Consider the following 21766-nt stretch of genomic DNA (forward strand, 5'->3'; position numbering starts at 1 on the left):
AATCTCACCAGTCTCTGAACTCTTTAGATAATTGAAAATCATCTTTATTTGCAAATGGATATGGCAAATAACTAAATACTGTAGAAACATGCATACATAGTTAAATACATATACAAATAATATAGGTCTATGAAGTCTGAACTGGCCAATAATACAAAAGAGTTAATAGGTATGCTATAACACAATACAATAGGCTATGCATCAGGGATCTCCAACCCTGTTCCTGGAAAGCGAGCGTCCTGTAGATTTTCACTCCAAACCCTAATCTAGCACAGCTGATTCTAATAATTAGTTGGTTGATAAAGCTGGTTGTTAGTTTCAACTGGGATTGGAGCAAAATATCTACAGTAGGGTAGCTCTCTAGGAACAGGGTTGGAGACCCCTGCTATACATCACGAACACACACAGTGCGTGTACAAAAATATACAACTATTAACCCAGCAGCAAATATTTACATCTTCTATAAAATGATCCAAAACAGATGACAGTTGAGGCATTTTTTTAATCCCGCTGTTATTGCTGTTTATACTAAACTAATTGTTCAGAATATTGTTCATGGAAATGATAATATGCATTAGAGAGAGATAGAGAGAGAGAGAGAGAGAGAGAGAGAGAGAGAGAGGGAGGACTGGAGTATATTAGGTTTCATTGGCGTCATAACCCATTTTAAACCAAAACTTGCCAATAGGCAAAAGAGGGAGGAGATGTGTCCTGCAGTAAGCCTAGACAACTCTAACTAAACAGTCTCATCAATGTTACGTTCTTGAGGAGCTTGGTTCATCGAAAATACTGTGGTGTGGATAAGATGACCGACTTAAATTATGTTGAAATGTGTCATTACTCTTGACCAGTGGAGGCACACTTCTCCGCTACATTGCAACAAAAAAATAAATAATCTCAAGTACAGTTGTGTAGTTGACTAGCATGTGATGAAATAGAGTTGAAGAAACAGAATCATCCCAGAGCCAGTTCTTCAGTAATACATCAGATTGGGAATACACACTATAAATATAGAATTGTAAGATTACAAGTGAAAACCACACCAATCATACTTTCTAAAAGTACATTAATACCTACAAAAAACATTTGGCTTAGTATATGCACAACATTACATACTATTTTGAGGAAGTAGTTACAGGAACTATTCATTACATAGTTTGTGAAACTAGCGCTTGAATGTCAAAACTGCCTGGGGAAACTATGATGGTTTGTTCTCCTTTAGTCGCGTCTTCCACCTTCAGCGTCTTCCACCTTCCACCTGTTCCATCTACAAGTCTTGTAAATGCCAGGGAGGTAAGCAGCGACTGGAATCTCTAGTGTTCAGCTCATACAAGGTTAGTGATTCTAACATGTACAAATAAGGAGGCGGGAGGAATACTGGTTCCGTCCTTAGACAGGAGGTGGATGTGACGGTATCCTGGAAAAGGGAGTAAAACAGCTGTAGTAGACCATTCATCCCATCGTATTAAATGCTATTACGTGTGACTGTCATATTAGGAGGTTATATAATGAGTTTGTATGAAACGCTTAAATAACATGGATGAGCCTCACCTTGCTGAATACATGAGAAAGGCAAGGTATACTGTCCGACAAAATCATTCCTTGACGCCTTGTCGTAGTCCTCCACCACAAAGCGTACCAGGGCCAGTTCAGGCGCATGGATGGTGAACCGCAAAGTGTCATACCACACTGGATTGAACCCTGAGCAAACACAATTCATAAATATATCAAATAATAGAATATAATACTGTACTATACTGCTTTAATGTATCAGCATTTCTGTAAAAAGTCACATTGTAAGCATTTATGTGATTGGGATTTAATGGGTGTGTATATTACCATTGTTGTCTATGTATCTGGTCTCCTGCTTGGCCTGGTCTAGAGGAACTCCATGGATCTCCACTCTCACAAACGGGTCCACAACGGAGCTCTCCTTGATATTCACTTTGGGAAGCTGCTGTCCACTGATCACCTTGAAAAACACACACAAATATATACACACACAATGGGAGCACTTTAGGTCAGATCGGAAGGCTAGCGTTCCACTTGGTTTCTGTAGTTTTTCTGTTGTGGCTCAGGTTGTGTCTTAGGTAGGTCTCAGCTTGTTATTTGTACCTGAATGCAGAGACTGAGGGGTCGGTAGCCTTCCCGGTTAATTGGAACCTCCGGATCGAAACTCCTCTCTGACATCCTCATGAAGTCAGGTTTGAGGACGTAGCCACAGCGGCCATTTTGACCAAACAGTCCATCGTTGAGGTCCATCTCAACCCCTGCCGTCTGGAAATTCAACGCAACTGAGGAAGCGAGGAAAACAGAGAAATTAACCAACTGATCCGAACAGAAGCATAAGCTTAACTAGCTTCACAAAGTCATGTTTGGAAATACGGAAATTGATATTTTGTTTAATCATTGTGTCATGCCTTAGAACGACCTAAAACACCCCTCACCTATTTGAGTCCCTGTGTTCCACATTTCCTGTGGGTTGAAGTTAGAGGAGTCTGTTCTGAGGCCACTGGGATAAACCCTGGTCAGTTGCCTGGCATTGTGACGCACAAACTCTGCCCCTGGGCGAGAAAGGCAGTTAAACCATACATGAGATGAGCTTGAGGAACCATGCAATTGAACAGTACACATACAAAGCACTGTGTCTTCTAGTCATTCTGCCTCTGTTTACGGCCCTTACCTCTGAATGAATAACTGACTAAATCTCACTAATCAGGCAACATTTCCTTTCAGTAAATCAACAACTTTTGGCTTCTGTTTTGTGGTCCAAACAGAACGACACAAACTGTCCTGAGTGAGTAAGTGACTGGTTGATCCTGACTGATGATGTCGTGAGCTACAGTAGAGATTCAGGCCCCACCTGCCTCTCTCAAGTGTTTGCGGGCTTTGGACTCTGTGAAGGAGGATATCTCGTAGAACTTGGAGTGAATGCGGGAGTGCTTGAAGCTGCTGAAGTGGACACTCTTGCAGTAAACCACGCAGTCCGACAGCTCCTTTGACAGACGCTGCTTCGATTTCTGAGGAAAAGAACGAGAGTTGAATTGAATAAACTTTATTGATCCACAGCTGGGAAATTGGAGTGTTGACCTTTTCTAAGCTACATTCAATTCAACCACATATAAATTGGGCAATGGCTTGGACAATACTGCACTAAGAGGATTGAATATACACAGTAAAACCCTAGTTTTGAGAGCAACGTGGCACTCGTTGCAGTTTGAGAGGAGGAGTGGAGTGCAGCTAGCCCTGGGTGAAAGCAGCAAGTGGACCAAGGCAACCCCAATATGGAGTAAGTGATACTTCACTATGAAGCCAACCACGGTAGGTCTGCCAGTGCCAATCAGGCTTCGATGACCGAAAGCTTGAGGTATGCAGGCAGGCACAAGGCCAGACTAATTAGCAATGCAACCAGGTGTCCCAGTCTTAGTGCACACCTGGGCTGCCTCTATATGAAAGCCGATCCGGAGCCGAACACAAACAGAGACTCTGAGCTACAGTCCCGTCTGTAGGACAGGACATCATCAGAGTAAGTTACACCAGGGCCAAGGGCATCCCAGAGCTCACTGCTCCTGTAGACAGCTGGCTTTACCCCTGATTACCATATTGATCAAACCATGTCAACCCTAGTATGGCATTCTCATCCATGGCTTTCGTTAAACATAGAGTATCAATGTTAAAAGATGTCTTCAATCCATGGACTCCATCTAATCTGTTCATGGGCACTGCTTGTTATTGAGCGATATCATGAAAGAACCAAGAATAAAGGTGCTTCCCCGACTTCAATTAAGTGTCTCGTTTTAGAGGGCTCTCTACCTCTATCCTACAGGCAGTCAGTCAGCCTTCTCTCTCAAAACAGTAGTACAGTCTTGAAAGAGAGTTGGTACCGTCGGCTCTCTCGTCCTCTCTCTCTCTCTCCATGGCTACCTCTAGTGTTCGTATGGCACCGTTAGGAGGCTCACTTGGTATAGTCCCTGGCTTTAGCCCTATATCTTTCATGAGCGATGTCAGAGTTGAACACAACCCTTGGACAATATCAGTCCTATAAAAGTGTTATAAATTGGCTAAGTCAACACAGAAGATTCAGACAAAGAGGATACTATTTTTGCCCTGATGGAGTTGAGGGACAATGGGGGAGTGAGTGACGGACGTCTTATGCTAAGTGGATTTGAGAGCAGGAGATGGAGTTGAGGAGGAGTGACAGTGAAATATATAGGACTACATCCAGGCAGGCCCAGAGTTTAGTGACAGGACTAGGGTTGGAAAGCTACCGGTAGTTTACCAAAGTTACCGGTAGTTTACGAAAGCTACCGGTAGTTTACCAAAGTTACCGGTAGTTTACCAAAGCTACCGGTAGTTTACCAAAGCTACCGGTAGTTTACCAAAGCTACCGGTAGTTTACCAAAGCTACCGGTAGTTTACCAAAGCTACCGGTAGTTTACCAAAGCTACCGGTAGTTTACCAAAGCTACCGGTAGTTTACCAAAGTTACCGGTAGTTTACCAAAGCTACCGGTAGTTTACCAAAGCTACTGGAAGCCTCAGTCTTTTTGATAATTAACAGAACATCTATGGCAGTCTAACATAACTTTGGTCATTTATACTTGAATATCTTTTTAAAAAATGTATTCATATATAGTATTCATTTTTTATACCTGTGTCCATATAGAGAAAATAGCCTAAGTAATGAAAAAAAAACATTACTCAGCAATGGCATTATTTTCAATGGACTCTGCAACTCCTCCAACTATTGACATTTTTTACAACTGCCACCAAAACATGGCAAAACATTAACAACAAATGTTGACATAGTAAATAACTAAAAGTGTGTAAAAATATATATATATAAAAAGGATATTTCATGCTGAAACACTCATGTTAAATACCAATGGTATTTACTAAGTTGATGGTTTATGTTTAGGATAATGTTTTACAGCTTTGCCATTCTATCATCTTATTGAATTATTTCCTATATTTTACATGTGATAGGCCACACAGAGGGACAGAGATAATTACAGACACCTGTGATAATCTGAAGTACCCAAAAAGGGTGAAAGATGCCAAAATTCTGGTAGTTTACTGGTAAACTTCTAAAGTGTCCAGTAATATACCCTCCCTTTGAAACCCTAGACAAGAGACACAGACAAACGTCTCGCAGGTCGATCCCTAGAGGAAGTGGTGAGAGGTCGGACAGCTCCGGCCGAGGATCAGTAGCCCACCTTGGCTGTCACTGCAGAGGTTATCCTCGTCAATGTTGCATGCACAATTGCATACACAGGCACCCACCCACCCACCCACCCACCCACCCACCCACACACACACACCAGTAGCCTACCTTGGCCATGCGTCGGAGGCTGTTGCTGTGGAGGCTGTCCTCATCGATGTCAGCCGCCTCGTCCTCGTCGCTCACCTCTCCTGTCAGGGAGTCCTCTGGCTCCACCGGCCCGTTCAGACTCTCCTCCAGACCTCCGATCTTCTTCCCCTTGAGAAGAATCTTCCCCTTCAGCTCCTGTCAGTCAGAACAATGGATCTAGATCGTTTCATCACCAGGGAATAGATATCATGCTTCTGTACCAGGGCATGTTTCAGAAAGCCTCTCGACAGCACGTCTCTCTCAACCTTGATGACTGTGGGCACAGTATGCAACAAACACTCGGGCAGAACAAATATACATCATGCACAGACAGACAATAGTCTTTGCATTGAGATGCAGGGCATATAAAGTCTGTCTTCACTGTCCTACATGGACCTGCAGGTCACGCCCAATACAATGTCGAAAGACAGAACAATCAGTCATATTCTATTCAGTGCTGAGGGAACAATATTGTGTCTATTTTAATAATTCACGGTGCCAGTGTTGCATCTTACAGCACAGATCACATGGCTCGGGAGGCACTGATAGAAAGGTAGGTAGCAAGACAGGTAGTGAAAGTGAAGGTGAACTGACAGATCACTCTACAGTGGGGTTTCCCAAACTCGGTCCTGGGGGCCCCCCCACTCTTCCTTTAATGTGGGTTCTATGTTCAAACTGTCAAATATATGCATTTTTTTTTTTCATTTTTGCTTTCTGCCACATATTCAGTATTTGCATATCTCAAATGAGTATTCATGATTCTTTTGATTACACGTAATCTATTGGAATACATTTAGATTTTTGTACAAGGAACTTTTGGGCAGGTTAATCTGTTTTATAGCCTTATATTAATATGATAAAACAGTGATTACAAAAAGTGAATCTGAAATTCTGTGTGAATTCTAATGAATGTGCTCTTCAATTATCTTTGAGGAATTCTATCAACAAGATAAACTGGTTTAATAATGTACATTCTAGGGCCTCCCAGGTGGCGCAGTGGTCTAAGGCACTGCATCGCAGCGCTAGCTGTGCCACCAGCGGCTCTGTCGCAGCCGGTCGCGACTGGGAGGTCCGTGGGGCGACACACAATTGGCCTAGCGTCGTCCGGGTTAGGGAGGGTTTGGCCGGTAGGGATGTCCTTGTCTCATCGCGCACCAGCGACTCCTGTGGCGGGCGGCTGGCTTCCGGGTTGGATGAGCGCTGTGTTAAGAAGCAGTGCGGCTTGGTTGGGTTGTGTTTCGGAGGACGCATGACTTTCGACCGTCGTCTCTCCTGAGCCCGTACAGGAGTTGTAGCGATGAGACAAGATAGTAACTACTAATAATTGGATTCTACGAAATTGGGGAGAAAAAGGGGGGTCAAAATAATACAAAAATAAAATGATGTACATTCTGTACACTGACTCCACCCGAAAGGGTTTTGTTGAGGGCGGCAGGTAGCCTACAGGGCGGCAGGTAGCCTACAGGGCGACAGGTAGCCTAGCCTAGAGCCTAGCCTAGCCTAGAGGGTGGCAGGTAGCCTAGAGCAAGGTTTGCCAAACTTGGTCCAAAATTGTTCACTCGCTCCCTCGTGCTAAATTGAGGACCGTGGGGGCAACGTTAGTGAATTGGACCTCCACTTAAGATGGCAATCAAACTGCTTCCGGTTTCGACTGCGATTCCCCCGAGGGAAAGTGGATAGTGCAAGGGATGAGGGGGTAAAAATAATGTGTTTGGACTGCAGCCCATGGCAATTTGACAAACTCAATATGGCCGCCGGTCCACGCATTGCAGAACGCTGGCTTGAATTGGAATAGTAATGTCCGTTGTAGTAATTGTATTTCTGTGGGGACAATTCTGTCCTATCACCACCACCTCCACGCTACGTTTGCTCTTGCCATGCTGTGGTGAGAGTCAGATCAGAGCAGATTACCTGGTAACTGTTCCTGGTGCCTGCCTTACCTCAGGAGAAGGAAAGCTGACGGGTATCTTTCCATCCAGGGTGCTTTTCAGCAGCTTGTCTCCAAGGATGGTGTTGAGGTGTTGGGCCATGACTCGCTGCTGTTCAACACCGCAGTGGTTCTCGGTGGACAGGATGACCGGGTACTCTGATACCTGGGAGGGGAGGAAGGGGAGAGTGAATAATTCAACACTGGACTGCAGCATTCTCAGTGTGAGGAGAAAGGCTATACCTGCTACCAGTTTATATACACCAGCGGCTTCTCCACTGTGGCAGACAGGACAGGGGTCGCATGGAGCAGCCCAGGCCACCATCCAGTTGCAGACAGACAGAGAGTGAGTCCCAAACGACCCCCCCCCCCTATGTAGTCCATCCACTACATTCTGGGCTGTCCTGTATGAGTGGCTGCATCCCAAATGGCACCTTATTCCCTATGCAGTGCACTACTTTTGACCAAGGGTCCCGAAACCCTGACACATAACATGACTGTTTTGGCACAGAATAGGATAAGTCTTTGACAGGCAGGTCACATGCTGGTTTACTGTGTGAGGGCTCGGCTTTCTGAAAGGGCCGTGGCTTTGGGATATCATGATGGAATGATCCCCCTCCTGACTCATACACATATAATGAGGTGCTGAGTGAGGAGTGTGTTGATACTGCAAGGTACTGCAAGTTATTGGATTCCTGTGTGCAAAGTACTGCACTGGTAACGGACCATGAAAATGCTAAACAATGATTGGATCTGAATAGTTGAAAACACCCCTGTATTCTGCACTGATATGTAAACATTATGTCACGATACCGCAGAGAATACCCGTGAAGCCTACCATACAAAGAGGTTTAATCTTGTCATTACAATTTTTTTCTGGATAAATAAATACCTTGAAGGCATAGTTTCTCAGTGCGATCACAACATCTTTGAAGAGGATCTTGGAGGTGAAGGTGTGTCCATGGTAGACGATAGGCTCTCCATTGGGACCGTCCCAACAGTCTACTTCTACACACCGACAGCCTCGCTTGAAAGCCCTAACGAAGAAGAAACAAGTTTGCCTTTTTGGACTATTAATTTTAATGGACATCGATCAACCCCTCTGATTCTGTCTTCTAAAAGTTAAGTCGTAATTCACCTCAAGACAGAGATCAAAATCATCTTCCAATACAAAGGATAAACCACTCTCAAGAACGGCCTACTAAGCCTTCCCATCAGCCACCACTGGCGTAGTGTACATACCGTATGTATCCCTCGACACTGCTGTGTCCTCGAAGCTGGTCCTCCATCAGGTATGTGTTGTGTGAAGAGGAGATGAAGTAGTGGTTGAGGGGCTGAGTCATGTCCTGGTACAGGCTCTGCTGTCTGGGGTGGAAGATGGAGCCTTCAGCCGACGCCAGGTACATCAGGAAACCGTCGATAGACATGGCCTTCAGCATCTTCGCTGTGGAACAACAAACAAAGTCAAAAAAGAAAACATTGCTATCAGTTGAAACTATATATTTATATTTTTCATTACAACCATCATGATATTCATTCAAATATATTGGCTCTTGGTTGAAATAACAAGAACTACTTGACCAGGGATGTTGACCTGATGATATGGTTATTGACCTGATTATTCGTAGGGTGTGATTGGTCAGCTATAGCCACAAATCATGCCAGGGTCAGAGGTCAGTACTACCTGTGTCGGAGGGTTCGTAGCGCTCGATGAGCTCCATGGCCAGCTGCTGAACCCCGTCCACCTCCTCCAGTTGTTCATCTCTCAGGAACTCCTCCAGGTCCCGCAGAGACAGCTTCTGTCCGTCGCCAGAGTAGTCCTGGAACACCCTGAGAACGTCCTCTCTCTGGGTCAACATCTTGTAGAACAGGACAAACTCATCATCCTCCAGAGTCCCCGTCTGAGACTTGTCTGCCGTCTGTAGATAAAATGGAGAAAGGTCTTCAGGCCTCAACAGACAACAGCAATATACCAGAATCAAAGATATACAGTCTTATTAAGATGATCTCAGGGCTTTTACCATGAAGAGTCGGTGAGCGTGATGTTCGTTCATGTCCACGTTCATCATCTTCAGCAGGACCCTGATCTCCCGGAAGTTCATTCTGCCGTCATTGTTCTTATCAGCCTTCTTAAACCATTCACAGATCCACCTGGAAATGTCGCTTAAGGGAAATGTCATCATGCTACAGGGAAACCTTTGGAGCTATAACACAAACGATAGTCTGCTATACACATGTATAGTGCACTTCTTAACTTCATTAAGCAAACTAGCTAGGACTATGTATCGTATTTGGCCAGGTTCCTGTTAAGCACTTTGTGACAACTGTTGACATATACAGGGCTTTGCAAATACATTTGATTGATTGGTTTAGCTTGTCAGAAAGGATACTGGTCAAGCTTCTCACTCTCGCCCATGTTCTCCAGGTTCTCGATCAGCTTCTTCATGCCTTTGATCCAGGACTGGGCCTCATCCGCCGAGTCTGCCACCAGGTCCAGGTTGCCACGGCGACCACGGAACACCAGGGTGAAGCAGCGGTCCGGAGGAAACTCGTCTGCGATGCTGAGCAAAACCTCTGACTGGTGGCCCTCACGCACTGTCTCCACGTCACTCACAGAGACTGTTGAAAGGGAAAAGAGAAGCGGAATACTATCTACTTAGGTATCTCTTTAGGTATTTATCTCCTTAGGTGTTCTTTAGGCCCTTTGCTCCACTTGTGGCTAAAGGGAATACGTCAAGTCTTTAGGTACATGGTGAACCCTGTAGCCCAATATTCTCACTCACTTCAGTGATGATAAAACTAGACCCCTGCCACAACAAAATGACTCAAATTAAAACCACTTCAATCAGTGTAGATGAAGGGGGACGAAAGGATTTTTAAGCCTTGAGACAATTGAGACATGGATTGTGTATGTGTGCCATTCAGAGGGGGAAATGAGCAAGACAAAAGATTTAAGAGCCTTTGAATGGAGTATGGTAGTAGGTGCCAGGCGCACTGGTTTGAGTGTGCCAAGAACTGCAACATTGCTGGGGTTTTTTCACGCTCAACAGCTTCCTGTGTGTATCAAGAATGGTCTACCACCCAAAGGACATCCAGCCAACTTGACACAACCTTGGGAAGCACTGGAGTCAACATGGGCCAGCATCCCTGTGGAACAATTTCGACACCTTGTAGAGTGCATGCCACGGCGAATTGAGGCTGTTCTGAGGGCGAAAAGGGGTGCAACTCAATATTAGGAATGTTTTGTCCACTCAGTGTATAGCCTGCTGCCGAACATAATCTTATGGACAATCATATAATAAGTATCATATGTGACAAAATGTGTGTCAGTAGGTGATGTTGCCTAAACATTGTCTAGGCATGTAAATGTCACTACTCACATGTGGAGTGGGCGTTCCCGGCCTTCTTGGACTTGTACCAGATGGTCATGCAGTCCTCCTGCAGCTTGAAGTAGCGCTGCTTCTTCCAGGTGCGAGACTTAATCTTCCTCATCACCGTGCCAACAATCATGGACTGGAGGTTGTCATCGCCCTGGATACCTGATCAGACACATTAGGGAAAGAAGGTGTCAAGGCCCAGATAACTGTCCTGTCCTGACATACATTATGGCTACTGCTCAATATCAGTCAACAGTAGCCTGGTCTCAGATCTGTTGGTGCCGTCTTGTCAACTCGTACAGATCTGGGATCAGTCTAAGGACATTCACCTCAGTCTCACACAGACCCATAGTCATTACGCACTACCCACTGGGCAGACACTGGTTGAATCAACGTTGTTTGAATGTCATTTGTCTACGTATTGTGACGTGGAATCAACGTGGAAAACGTTAAAACATTCAAAATCATTTTCATCCTATATTCAATATATATTGGGTGATTGAAATTATGTCAAATTTCATATATGATAGACATTTTATTTGACCTTGTTTCAATGTTGATAGTAAAATTGTATTTTTAAATCAACGTCATTGTTTCAACATCATGCCATCAACCTAAATAACGAGGTATTGAAATAAAATGTGAAGGCACAGTCCAACAATTCTTGCCTGAACAGGGACTACTACTGGTATGAGGGGGAAATGCATTTCAGTGAGAACAAGTCTACCATCCAGATGCCTACATCTATGTACCATACTTAGCTTTGAAAACAAGCTGTGTTCGTTTCAGCTGAGTTATTATGTAAACACAGATTGACACTGATCAGCTTCCATACTCAGTTGCGTAGACTACCTAAATAACCCTAGCCCTAACCTATCAATCATTAATTTGTTGACAAACTGGATATTGAATGGTGAACGCAATTGATATGTTGGATTCACGTCTCCATCTCAACCAAAAATCCAAGTTCAAGAATAGCATTAAATCAAATCAAACTTTAAATGAACTTGAAATAAAGTTTGATTTGATTTAGTCCTATTCTTCAACTTATATTTTTGGTTGAGATGGCGACATGAATCCTACATATTAATAATTTGTAGATTAAATTAGAAATCCATCAACCATCCTTCATATAAAATACAATATCCATTATTATTAATATAATGAATTTTGCATCCTATTGATAGGGCTAATGGTAACTACTTCTAAACTTCCAAAGATCCAATCAACCATGGATGAATGACGGTATACCTAACTACATGTTGAAATGATGGGCTGCATTTACACAGGCAGCCCAATTCTGATATTGTTTCCACTAATTGGTCTTTTTACCAAATCACATCAGCTCCTTTTCAGAGTAAAAAGATCAATTAGTGAAAAAAAATATCAGAATTGGTGAAGTGTCCTTTGTTGGGCAAATCAGATGTCAATGTAGCCTACATAAACTCAGCCTCACTCTGAATTGCCTTTCACATACAGCTCGTGTTAGAAAAGTTAGAAGAGTTACTTTAAAAACAATTTAACGTTATTTAGGTAGTCAACTCAAATGAGTATGGAAGTTGATCAAGGTCAAAATGTATTGAGATGATAGGTCAGCTAAAGCGAACACAGCTTGTTTCCAAAGCTAACAGGGTACATAGAGGTAGGCATCTGGATGGTAGACTTGTTCTCACTTAAATGCATTACCCCTCATATACCAGTAGGAGTCACTGTTCAGGCAGAAATCATTGGACTTTGTCTTCACACGTTATCTCAATATACCACTTTATTTAGGTTGATACAGTAGCATGACGAAACAACGACACTGATTCAAACATACCATTTTACTACAACATTTAAACTAGGTCAAATAAAATATGTCTAATCAAATCTAAATTTCAGCATCATTTCAACCACCCAATTGAATATACAATCAAAAATATTTTTTACGTTTCTGTGGAATTTTCAACACAGTTTCAACGTGTACATAGTTCTGATGATTATGTTGATATTAGATTGATGTAACAACCTGTTAATCAGGTTAAGTCAATGTATTTCAGTTAACATTTTACCCTCATTTTTATGCTTACAAAGCTGGTTGAAATGAGATGACTTTTTTCATATCCAATGTATTTTCGCGTTAATTCCACGTGGCAAATGACGTTGAAACAACGTCGATTCAACCAGTGTGTGCCCAGTGGGTATTGTTCTGATCAATATGCATATTTATATCTCAAGAATAAACTTACGCAGGCCACATCCCATAGAAGCCATCGGTGGTTGTTTTACGCTTTTTCCACCTGCTGCCCAGCAAAAAGGTTGACAATTGTATGTATGGTAAGTCATCAGAATGTGTGAAGAGAGGAGAGGTGCTAGGATGAGAGGAAGAGAGGATAGGTGCTAGGATGAGACAGGATGAAAGCAAAGTTGTAATATTTTACAACCAAATGATAGTTCACAATGCTGTAAAGTCAATACTTAGAATGTCATATTACAAACTACAGCAGACTTGATATAAACAAATAATACATCTTTTGTATCACTCCCTGACTTTGCCAGAGTAGTTTTTGGATTTGACTCTCAACCTGTGATGTGTGCCCTGTTGGGTTCAATTGCATTTCTCTAATTGACTGAATTTAAATGGAATTTACCCCAATTTTATGGTCATTCTCACGAAACTGGCATTTGACCCACACATTTTCTCTTGGACCACTGAGATATGAGATTTTCTTAAAACTGTATTGTTGGTTAAGGGCTTGTAAGTATTTCATGGTAAGGTCTACACGCAACAAATAAAATTGTATTTGATTAGGATCTTTACTTCTATCTATTTCATCATAATTATCTTTTTTTCTGATATTATGCATTTTATAACAATTTCCACAACTACCAATGTAACAATTGTCATTACCGCAACAGTTTTGCATGGACTCACTTTGTGGGGAATAATCGTGTTTAACACGATTTTTGAATGACTACCTCATCTCTGTACCCCACACATAAAATTATCTGTAAGGTCCCTCAGTCGAACAGTGAATTTCAGACAGATTCGTCAACAATGACCAGGGAGATTTTCCATTGACTCAAAAAGAAGGGCACCTATTGGTAGATGGGTAAAAATAAAAAAAGCAGACATTGAATATTCCTTTGAGCATGGTGAATTTATTAATTAAACTTCGGATGGTGTGTCAATACACCCAGTCACTACAGGCATCCTTCTGGACTCAGTTTCCTGAGAGGAAGGAAACTACTCAGGGGTTTTCACCATAAGGCCAATGGTGACTTTAAAACAAAGAATTTAATTGCTGTGATAGGAGAAAACTGAGGATGGATCAACAACATTGTAGTTACTCCACAATACTAACCTAATTGACAGAGGGAAAAGAAGGAAGCTTGTACCGAATAAAAATATTACAAAACATGCATCCTGTTTGTAACAAGGCACTAAAGTAATACTGCAAAAAAAATGTGACAAAGCAATTCACTTTTTGTCCTGAATACAAACATTTTATATTTTGGGCAAATCCAATGCAACACATTACTGAGTACCACTCCTCATATTTTCAAGCATAGTGGTGGCTGCATCATGTTATGTGTATGCTTGTAATCGTTAAAGACTGAGCGCAGGCAAAATCCTAGAGGAAAAGATGAATTCACCTTTCAGCAGGACAATAACCTAAAACAAACACAAGGCCAAATCTACACTGGAGTTTCTTACCAAGAAGACAGTGAATGTTCCTGAAGGGGGGCCTAGTTACAGTTTTGACTGAAATCTGCTTGAAGATCTAGACCTGAATGGTTGTCTAGCAAAGATCAACAACCAGAGGTTATTCTAACATGTATTGACTCAGGGGGTTGAATACCTTGACAAAAGTATTTTGACAAAAAATTACAATTAAATCCATTTAACCCACTTTGAAAAAACATATTGAAAAAGTCAAGGGATGTGAATACTTGCTGACTGCCCTGTAAGTACTGTAATTACATGCATGTATATTTAAAGGTCAAAAGTAACAAAGAGACAAGAACAAAAATGTATCCAAGGTCTTTACAGGTAATATGTGTGTTTTAGATTTAGGTGTTTTAGAATGTGGATATTTGTGATTAAAAAGGTACTATAGATACAATTCTGGATTGAATGGGACGGTATAACACAATATGCCTATAAAGTATCTACAGTTGAAGTCTGAAGTTTACATACACCTTAGCCAAATACATTTAAACTCAGTTTTTCACAATTCCTGACATTTAAAAATCCCTGTTTTAGGCCAGATAGGATCACCACTTTATTTTAAGAATGTGAAATGTCAGAATAACAGTAGAGAGAAGGATTTATTTCAGCTTTTATTTCAATCATCACATTCCAAGTGGGTCAGAAGTTTACATACACTCAATTAGTATTTGGTAGCATTGCCTTTAATTGTTTAATTTGGGTCAAACGTTTTGGGTAGCCTTCCACAAGCTTCCCACAATAAGTTGGTTCAATTTTGGCCCATTCCTCCTGACAGAGCTGGTGTAACTGAGTCAGGTTTCTAGGCCTCCTTGCTTGCACATACTTTTTCAGTTCTGCCCACAACTTTGCTCTACTTTGATGTCCTTAAGCCATTTTGCCACAATTTTGGAAGTATGCTTGGGGTCATTGTCCATTTGGAAGACCCATTTGCGACCAAGCTTTAACTTCCTGATTGATGTCTTGAGATGTTGGTTGCTTCAATATGTTCACATAATTGTCCTCCCTCATGATGCCATCTATTTGTGAAGTGCACCGGTCGCTCATGCAGCAAAGCACCCCCACAACATGATGTTGACACCCCCGTGCTTCACGGTTGGAATGGTGTTCTTTGGCTTGCAAGCATCCCCCTTTTCCTCCAAACATAACGATGGTCATTATGGCCAAACAGTTCTATTTTTGTTTCATCAGACCAGGGGACATTTCGCCAAAAAGTATGATCTTTGTCCCCATGTGCAGTTGCAAACCGTAGTCTGACTTTTTTATAGTGGTTTTGGAGCAGTGGCTTCTTCCTTGCTGAGCGGCCTTTCAGGTTATGTCGATATAGGACTTGTTTAACTGTGGCTATAGATACTTTTGTACCTGTTTCCTCCAGCATCTTCACAATGTTCTTTGCTGTTGTTCTGGGATTGAATTGCACTTTTCGTACCAAAGTAAGTTCATCTCTAGGAGACAGAACGTGTCTCCTTCCTGAGCGGTATTACGGCTGCGTGGTCCCATGGTGTTTATACTTGAGTAATATTGTTTGTACATATGAACGTGGTACCTTCAGGCATTTGGAAATTGCTCCCAAGGATGAACCAGACATGTGGAGGTCTACAATTTTTCTTCTGAGGTCTTGGCTGATTTCCTTTGATTTTTCCACTGAGTTTGAAGGTAGGCCTTGAAATACATCCACAGGTACACCTCCAATTGACTCAAATGATGTCAATTAGCCTATCAGAAGCTTCTAAAGCCATGACATCATTGTCTGGAATTTTCCAAGCTGTTTAAAGGCACAGTCAACTTAGTGTATGTAACCTTCTGACCAACTGGAACTGTGATAGAGTGAATTATAAGTGAAATAATCTGTCTGCAAACAAATTGTTGGAAAAATTACTTGTGTGATGCACAAAGTAGATATCCTAACCAACTTGCCAGAACTATAGTTTGTTAACAAGAAATGTGTGGAGTGGTTGAAAAACTAGTTTAATGACTCGAACCTAAATGTATGTAAACTTCTGACTTCAACTGTAAATATGTGAGATATGAAAAAGCGTGTGCGAGCAAGGAGGCCTACAAATCTGACTAATGTCATGGAATGGGCCAAAATTCACCCAACTTATTGTGGGAAGCTTGTGGAAGGTTACCCAAAACGTTTGACCCACGTTAAACAATTTAAAGGAAATGCTACCAAATACTAATTGAGTATATGTAAACTTCTGAACCACTGGGAATGTGATGAAAGAAATAAAAGCTGAAATACACTGCTCATAAATGAAAGGGAACACTAAAATAACACATCCTAGATCTGAATGAATGAAATATTCTTATTAAATACTTTTTTCTTTACATAGTTGAATGTACTGACAACAAAATCACACAAAAATTATCAATGGAAATCAAATTTATCAACCCATGGAGGTCTGGATTTGGAGTCACACTCAAAATTAAAGTGGAAAACCACACTACAGGCTGATCCAACTTTGATGTAATGTCCTTAAAACAAGTCAAAATGAGGCTCAGTAGTGTGTGTGGCCTCCACGTGCCTGTATGACCTCCCTACAACGCCTGGGCATGCTCCTGATGAGGTGGCGGATGGTCTCCTGAGGGAACTCCTCCCAGACCTGGACTAAAGCATCCGCCAACTCCTGGACAGTCTGTGGTGCAACGTTGGTTGGTGGATGGAGCGAGACATGATGTCCCAGATGTGGTCAATTGGATTCAGGTCTGGGGAATGGGCGCGCCAGTCCATAGCATCAATGCCTTCCTCTTTCAGGAACTGCTGACACACTCCAGCCACATGAGGTCCAGCATTGTCTTGCATTAGGAGGAACCCAGGGCCAACTGCACCAGCATATGGTCTCACAAGGGGTCTGAGGATCTCATCTTGGTACCTAATGGCAGTCAGGCTACCTCTGTCCTGCACGGTGTTGGGCTGTAAGCACAACCCCCACCTGTGGATGTCGGGCCCTCATACCACCCTCATGGAGTCTGTTTCTGACCGTTTGAGCAGACACATGCACATGTGGCCTGCTGGAGGTCATTTTGCAGGGCTCTGGCAGTGCTCCTCCTTGCACAAAGGCAGAGGTAGCGGTCCTGCTGCTGGGTTGTTGCCATCCTACGGCCTCCTCCACGTCTCCTGATGTACTGGCCTGTCTCCTGGTAGCGCCTCCATGCTCTGGACACTACGCTGACAGACACAGCAAACCTTCTTGCCACAGCTCGCATTGATGTGCCATCCTGGATGAGCTGCACTACCTGAGCCACTTGTGTGGGATGTAGACTCTGTCTCATGCTACCACTAGAGTGAAACCACCGCCAGCATTCAAAAGTGACCAAAACATCAGCCAGGAAGCATAGGAACTGAGAAGTGGTCTATGGTCACCACCTGCAGAACCACTCCTTTATTGGGGGTGTCTTGCTAATTGCCTATAATTTCCACCTGTTGTCTATTCCATTTGCACAACAGCATGTGAAATGTATTGTCAATCAGTGTTGCTTCCTAAGTGGACAGTTCCTAAGTGGACATTGTATTGTTTAAGTGTTCCCTTTATTTTTTTGAGCAGTGTATATCATTCTCTCTACTATTATTCTGACATTTCACATTCTTAAAATAAAGTGGGGATCCTAACTGACCTAAGACAGGTCATATTGACGAGGATTAAATGTCAGGAATTGTGAAAAACTGAGTTTAAATGTATTTGGCTAAGGTGTATGTAAACTTCCGACTTCAACTGTATATAGTTTAATGTAAACTTCAACTAGTATACAATTGTTAGGACTGATGGACAAACTACAGCATCATATTTTGTGTTTTATTAAAATAAGGTTTTTCTAAAAGTACAATTTTATAAATCACATCTCGGTAATGAGAATTTGGGGTGAAAATGTACAAAATTCAGACACATTTTTTTAGATTGATTTAAAATAAGAAACTGCCAAAAAACTAGACATCTTAGTCTTCAGAATTATAGTTTATTTTTGCAGATGCATCATGGTTTTGTAACAATTTGAAACGGACATGCTTAAAACTGGTTTCATGAGAATCACCCAAATGCTGCATAGCACAGCACTTTTTAAGTCCAGGATCAGCAGCCTCTTTGTCCAACCCTCATCCTCCTATCTTCGTCCATTCAGCCTGTACCAGCCGGGTGGAAAGCACCGGCTCTGTTTTGCTGTGTCATGTTTTCACTGAGTAGTCCAGTCTATGACTTTGTCCTCTTCTTGTTTTGAGAGGTGGAATTTCTGAGGGCAGCAGACACTCATGTTTTTTTTTTTTTAAATCTCTGCCATTGTTTGGAATGACATTCCATTCACTCATCATAGCAATCCTATCTAGGTAGATTTATGAACAAGGTATAAAAATAGTTAATAATCCGCTTATCAACCTTCGCAGTGGAACTGAAACCCATCTAAAATAATGTCTGGTGGGACAAGAAGTTAATCCCTGTCCCAGGAAATGATCTCACACTTGTCCATGTTCATGACTGCTGACAACATCGCACCCCAAAAAAACCGAATGGAAACACTTCTGATAGCATCGTCACTGAGAAACGTTCGTAAAACAAATATGCAGAGTATGGTTGGTTTGCATATTAAACACACCTATCAAGCCTTTGAACTTCCAGAGCAAAAAGCAATAAAAAGTTAATGCAAAGCAATTCCATTTACTTAATCTAATTTGAATGATTCATTGTAAAACTATGGTTATTGTGATCGATGACACACCCCGCCATCGCAAAACTCACGCATCACTTATGCTGTTCTATTTGCAGTATGTTTAGCAATTGAGTTTCATTATTCATGTCTGCTATTGCTAATAAAATACCTTCTTTAAGTCTGCCTGTCCTCTTCTCATACTGACACCGGTTATACACATGTATGACATACAGTACCAGTCAAAAGTTGACAAACCTACTCATTCAAGGATTTTTTTCTGAATTTCTTACTTTTTTCTACATTGCAGAATAATAGTGAAGACATCAAAACTATGAAATAACACATATTGAATCATGTAGTAACCAAAAAATATTTATTTATTTATTTGAGATTCTTCAAAGTAGCCACCATGATGACAGCTTTGCACACTCTTGGCATTCTCTCAACCAGCTTCATGAGGAATGCTTTTCCAACAGTCTTGAAGGAGTTCCCACATATGCTGAGCACGACCTCAAACCATCTCAATTGGTTTGAGGTAGGGTGATTGTGGAGGCTAGATCATCTGATGCAGGACTCCATCACTCTCCTTCTTGGTCAAATAGCTCTTACACAGTGTGTGCTGGGTCATTGTCCTGTTGAAAAACAAATGATAGTCCCAATAAGCGCAAACCAGATGAGATGGTGTATCGCTGCAGAATTCTGTGGTAGCCATGCTGGTTAAGTATGGCTTAAATTCTAAATAAATCACAGACAGTGTCACCAGGAAAGCACCCACACACCACCACCTCCATGCTTCACGGTGGGAACCACACATGCGTAGATCATCCGTTCACCTGCTCTGTGTCTCACAAAGACACGGCGGTTGGAACCAAAAATCTCAAATTTGCACTCATCAGATCAAAGGAGAATTTTCCGACGGTCTAATGTCCATTGCTCGTGTTTCTTGGTCCAAGCAAGTCTCTTCTTATTATTGGTGTCCTTTAGTGGTGGTTTCTTTTTATCAATTCGACCATGAACCCTGAATCATGCAGTCTCCTCTGAACGGTTGATGTTGAGATGTGTCTGTTACTTGAACTCTGTGAAGCATTTATTTGGGCCACAATTTCTGAGGTTGGTAACTCGAATTAACTTATCCTCTACAGCAGAGGTAACGCTGGGTCTTCCTTTCCTGTGACGGTCCTCACGAGAGCCAGTTTCGTAATAGCGCTTGATGGTTTTTGCGACTGCACTTGAAGAAACTTTCAATGTTCTTCAAATTTTCCGGATTGACTGACCTTCATGGCTTAAAGCAATGATGGACTGACATTTCTCTTTGCTTATTTGAGCTGTTGTTGCCATAATATGGACTTGGTATTTTACCAAATAGGGCTATCTTCTGTATACAACCCCTGCCTTGTCACAACACAATTGTTTGGCTCAAACACATTAAGAAGGAAAGAAATTCCCCAAATTAACTTTTAACAAAGAACACCTTTTAATTGAAACGCATTCCAGGTGACTACCTCATGAAACTGGTTGAGAGAATGCCAAGAGTGTGCAAAGCTGTCATCAAGGCAAAGGGTGGCTACTTTGAAAATATAAAATATATTTCGGTTTGTTTAGCACTTTTTTGGTTACTACATGATTCCATGTGTTATTTCATAGTTTTGATGTCTTCACTATTATTCTACAATGTAGAAAATAGTCAAAATTAAGAAAAACCCTTGAATGAATATGTGTTTCCAAACTCTTGACTGGTAATGTATATACACACAGTGTGTTATACATCTGTATAACTGGTGTCAGTATGAGAAGAGGACAAGCAGACTTAAAGAAGGTATTATTATTATTTACAATGACGGCCTACCCTGTAGAAAACAGTAAAGAAACAAAAACTCTTGAATGAGTAGGTGTGTCCAAACTTATATATATATATATATATATATATATACACACACACACACACACACACACATATATACACACACACATTTTGTAGTCCAAACTATCCTCTCTACTGAGTCCATTTCCTCTACCTCTTCTAAATCTCTGTCATACCGTCTGACCACATAATTTCACTGGGTTCAGAAATAAAAACATGTCTCCCAAATAATGTAATTAATCCTCACCAGGAACCCTACAACACATTTAAATGTTACTAATTGAAGCTGGTTTCTCTCTACATACAATAGTCAGTAGGCTAGCAAACATGGGAGGAATTAATGTATTGACAGACATAAAATGAAAGGACAGCGGGCTGGAGAGAGGATAGCTACCGACTCACCCGATGGAGGGGCATCTCAGCTGGATCCAGGTGCGTCCTGTGTCTGTTGTGGTTCCGGAGCTTGAGACAGGGAGGGGAGCTGGCCCTGTCTGTCTGGCTGGGTCAGCTCTGGCTCTGCATGCCGCTGTAGAGAGCTGAGAGAGAGGCGGGCAGGGATAGCTGATCCTTACTGAGTCAACACAGTCGCCAACAACACTCGGACACACCCTTCCCATCCTCCACTCTCCCCCCCCCTCCATTCATCCAACCTCGTCTTTGTTGAGTTTTTTTCCATTCAAAGGGAGTGTTAAATGGGCAGTCAGTTTGAAATGTAATGAGCTGTACAAAGATCAAGTACCTGAGCCAACAGCCCAGATCAAAAACTATGTTATTACTTTAAGCTTCAGCTACTCATTTTAGGTCTTCTTTTGATAAATGTAAAAAGGCACTATTCATTCATAAATGAGGTGAAAGGCTATGTAGGTGCCCCAAACTGAAATACTGGGGTCATACTTTTCCATA

At 42.0% G+C, this 21766-nt stretch overlaps 1 protein-coding gene across 4 annotated transcripts; it reads right to left on the reverse strand.

The window, feature by feature from the left end:
* Positions 1-28: 28 nt before the first annotated feature.
* On the reverse strand, positions 29-21694 carry plcd4a (phospholipase C, delta 4a). 4 transcript variants are annotated; one of them, XM_021608849.3, is made up of 16 exons: positions 21266-21694; positions 12881-13003; positions 10656-10814; positions 9666-9894; positions 9297-9426; positions 8960-9194; positions 8518-8719; positions 8168-8312; positions 7289-7441; positions 5331-5504; positions 2864-3020; positions 2448-2564; positions 2116-2294; positions 1840-1972; positions 1552-1701; positions 29-1417 (listed from the first exon to the last, which is right to left on the reverse strand). In XM_021608849.3, the coding sequence occupies exons 2-16, from the start codon at positions 12975-12977 to the stop codon at positions 1326-1328; spliced, it is 2352 nt and encodes a 783-aa protein (XP_021464524.1). In that variant the 5' UTR covers positions 12978-13003; positions 21266-21694; the 3' UTR covers positions 29-1325. The 4 variants fall into 4 exon arrangements, with proteins under 4 accessions (XP_021464524.1, XP_021464525.1, XP_090096599.1 ...); XM_021608850.3 differs by having other exon boundaries at positions 12881-12934; positions 21266-21502; XM_090240473.1 differs by having other exon boundaries at positions 9666-10478; positions 21266-21459.
* Between the last annotated feature and the right edge of the window lie 72 nt (positions 21695-21766).

The sequence above is a fragment of the Oncorhynchus mykiss genome, chromosome 7, assembly GCF_057628025.1.
Source record: "Oncorhynchus mykiss isolate SJ-2025 chromosome 7, ASM5762802v1, whole genome shotgun sequence".
In the NCBI taxonomy this organism is placed as follows: Eukaryota; Metazoa; Chordata; class Actinopteri; order Salmoniformes; family Salmonidae; genus Oncorhynchus; species Oncorhynchus mykiss.

What these genes read in the sequence shown, in the direction of transcription:
- plcd4a (XM_021608849.3), bottom strand. Translation starts at nt 12,977, where the DNA reads ATGACTTACCATACATACAATTGTCAACCTTTTTGCTGGGCAGCAGGT. An exon ending in ACGCTCACCGACTCTTCATG is followed by an intron (nt 9,195 to 9,296) that starts GTAAAAGCCCTG and finishes TTTTATCTACAG; the next exon opens with ACGGCAGACAAGTCTCAGAC. An exon ending in GCCTCCGACGCATGGCCAAG is followed by an intron (nt 3,021 to 5,330) that starts GTAGGCTACTGG and finishes TCTTTTCCTCAG; the next exon opens with AAATCGAAGCAGCGTCTGTC.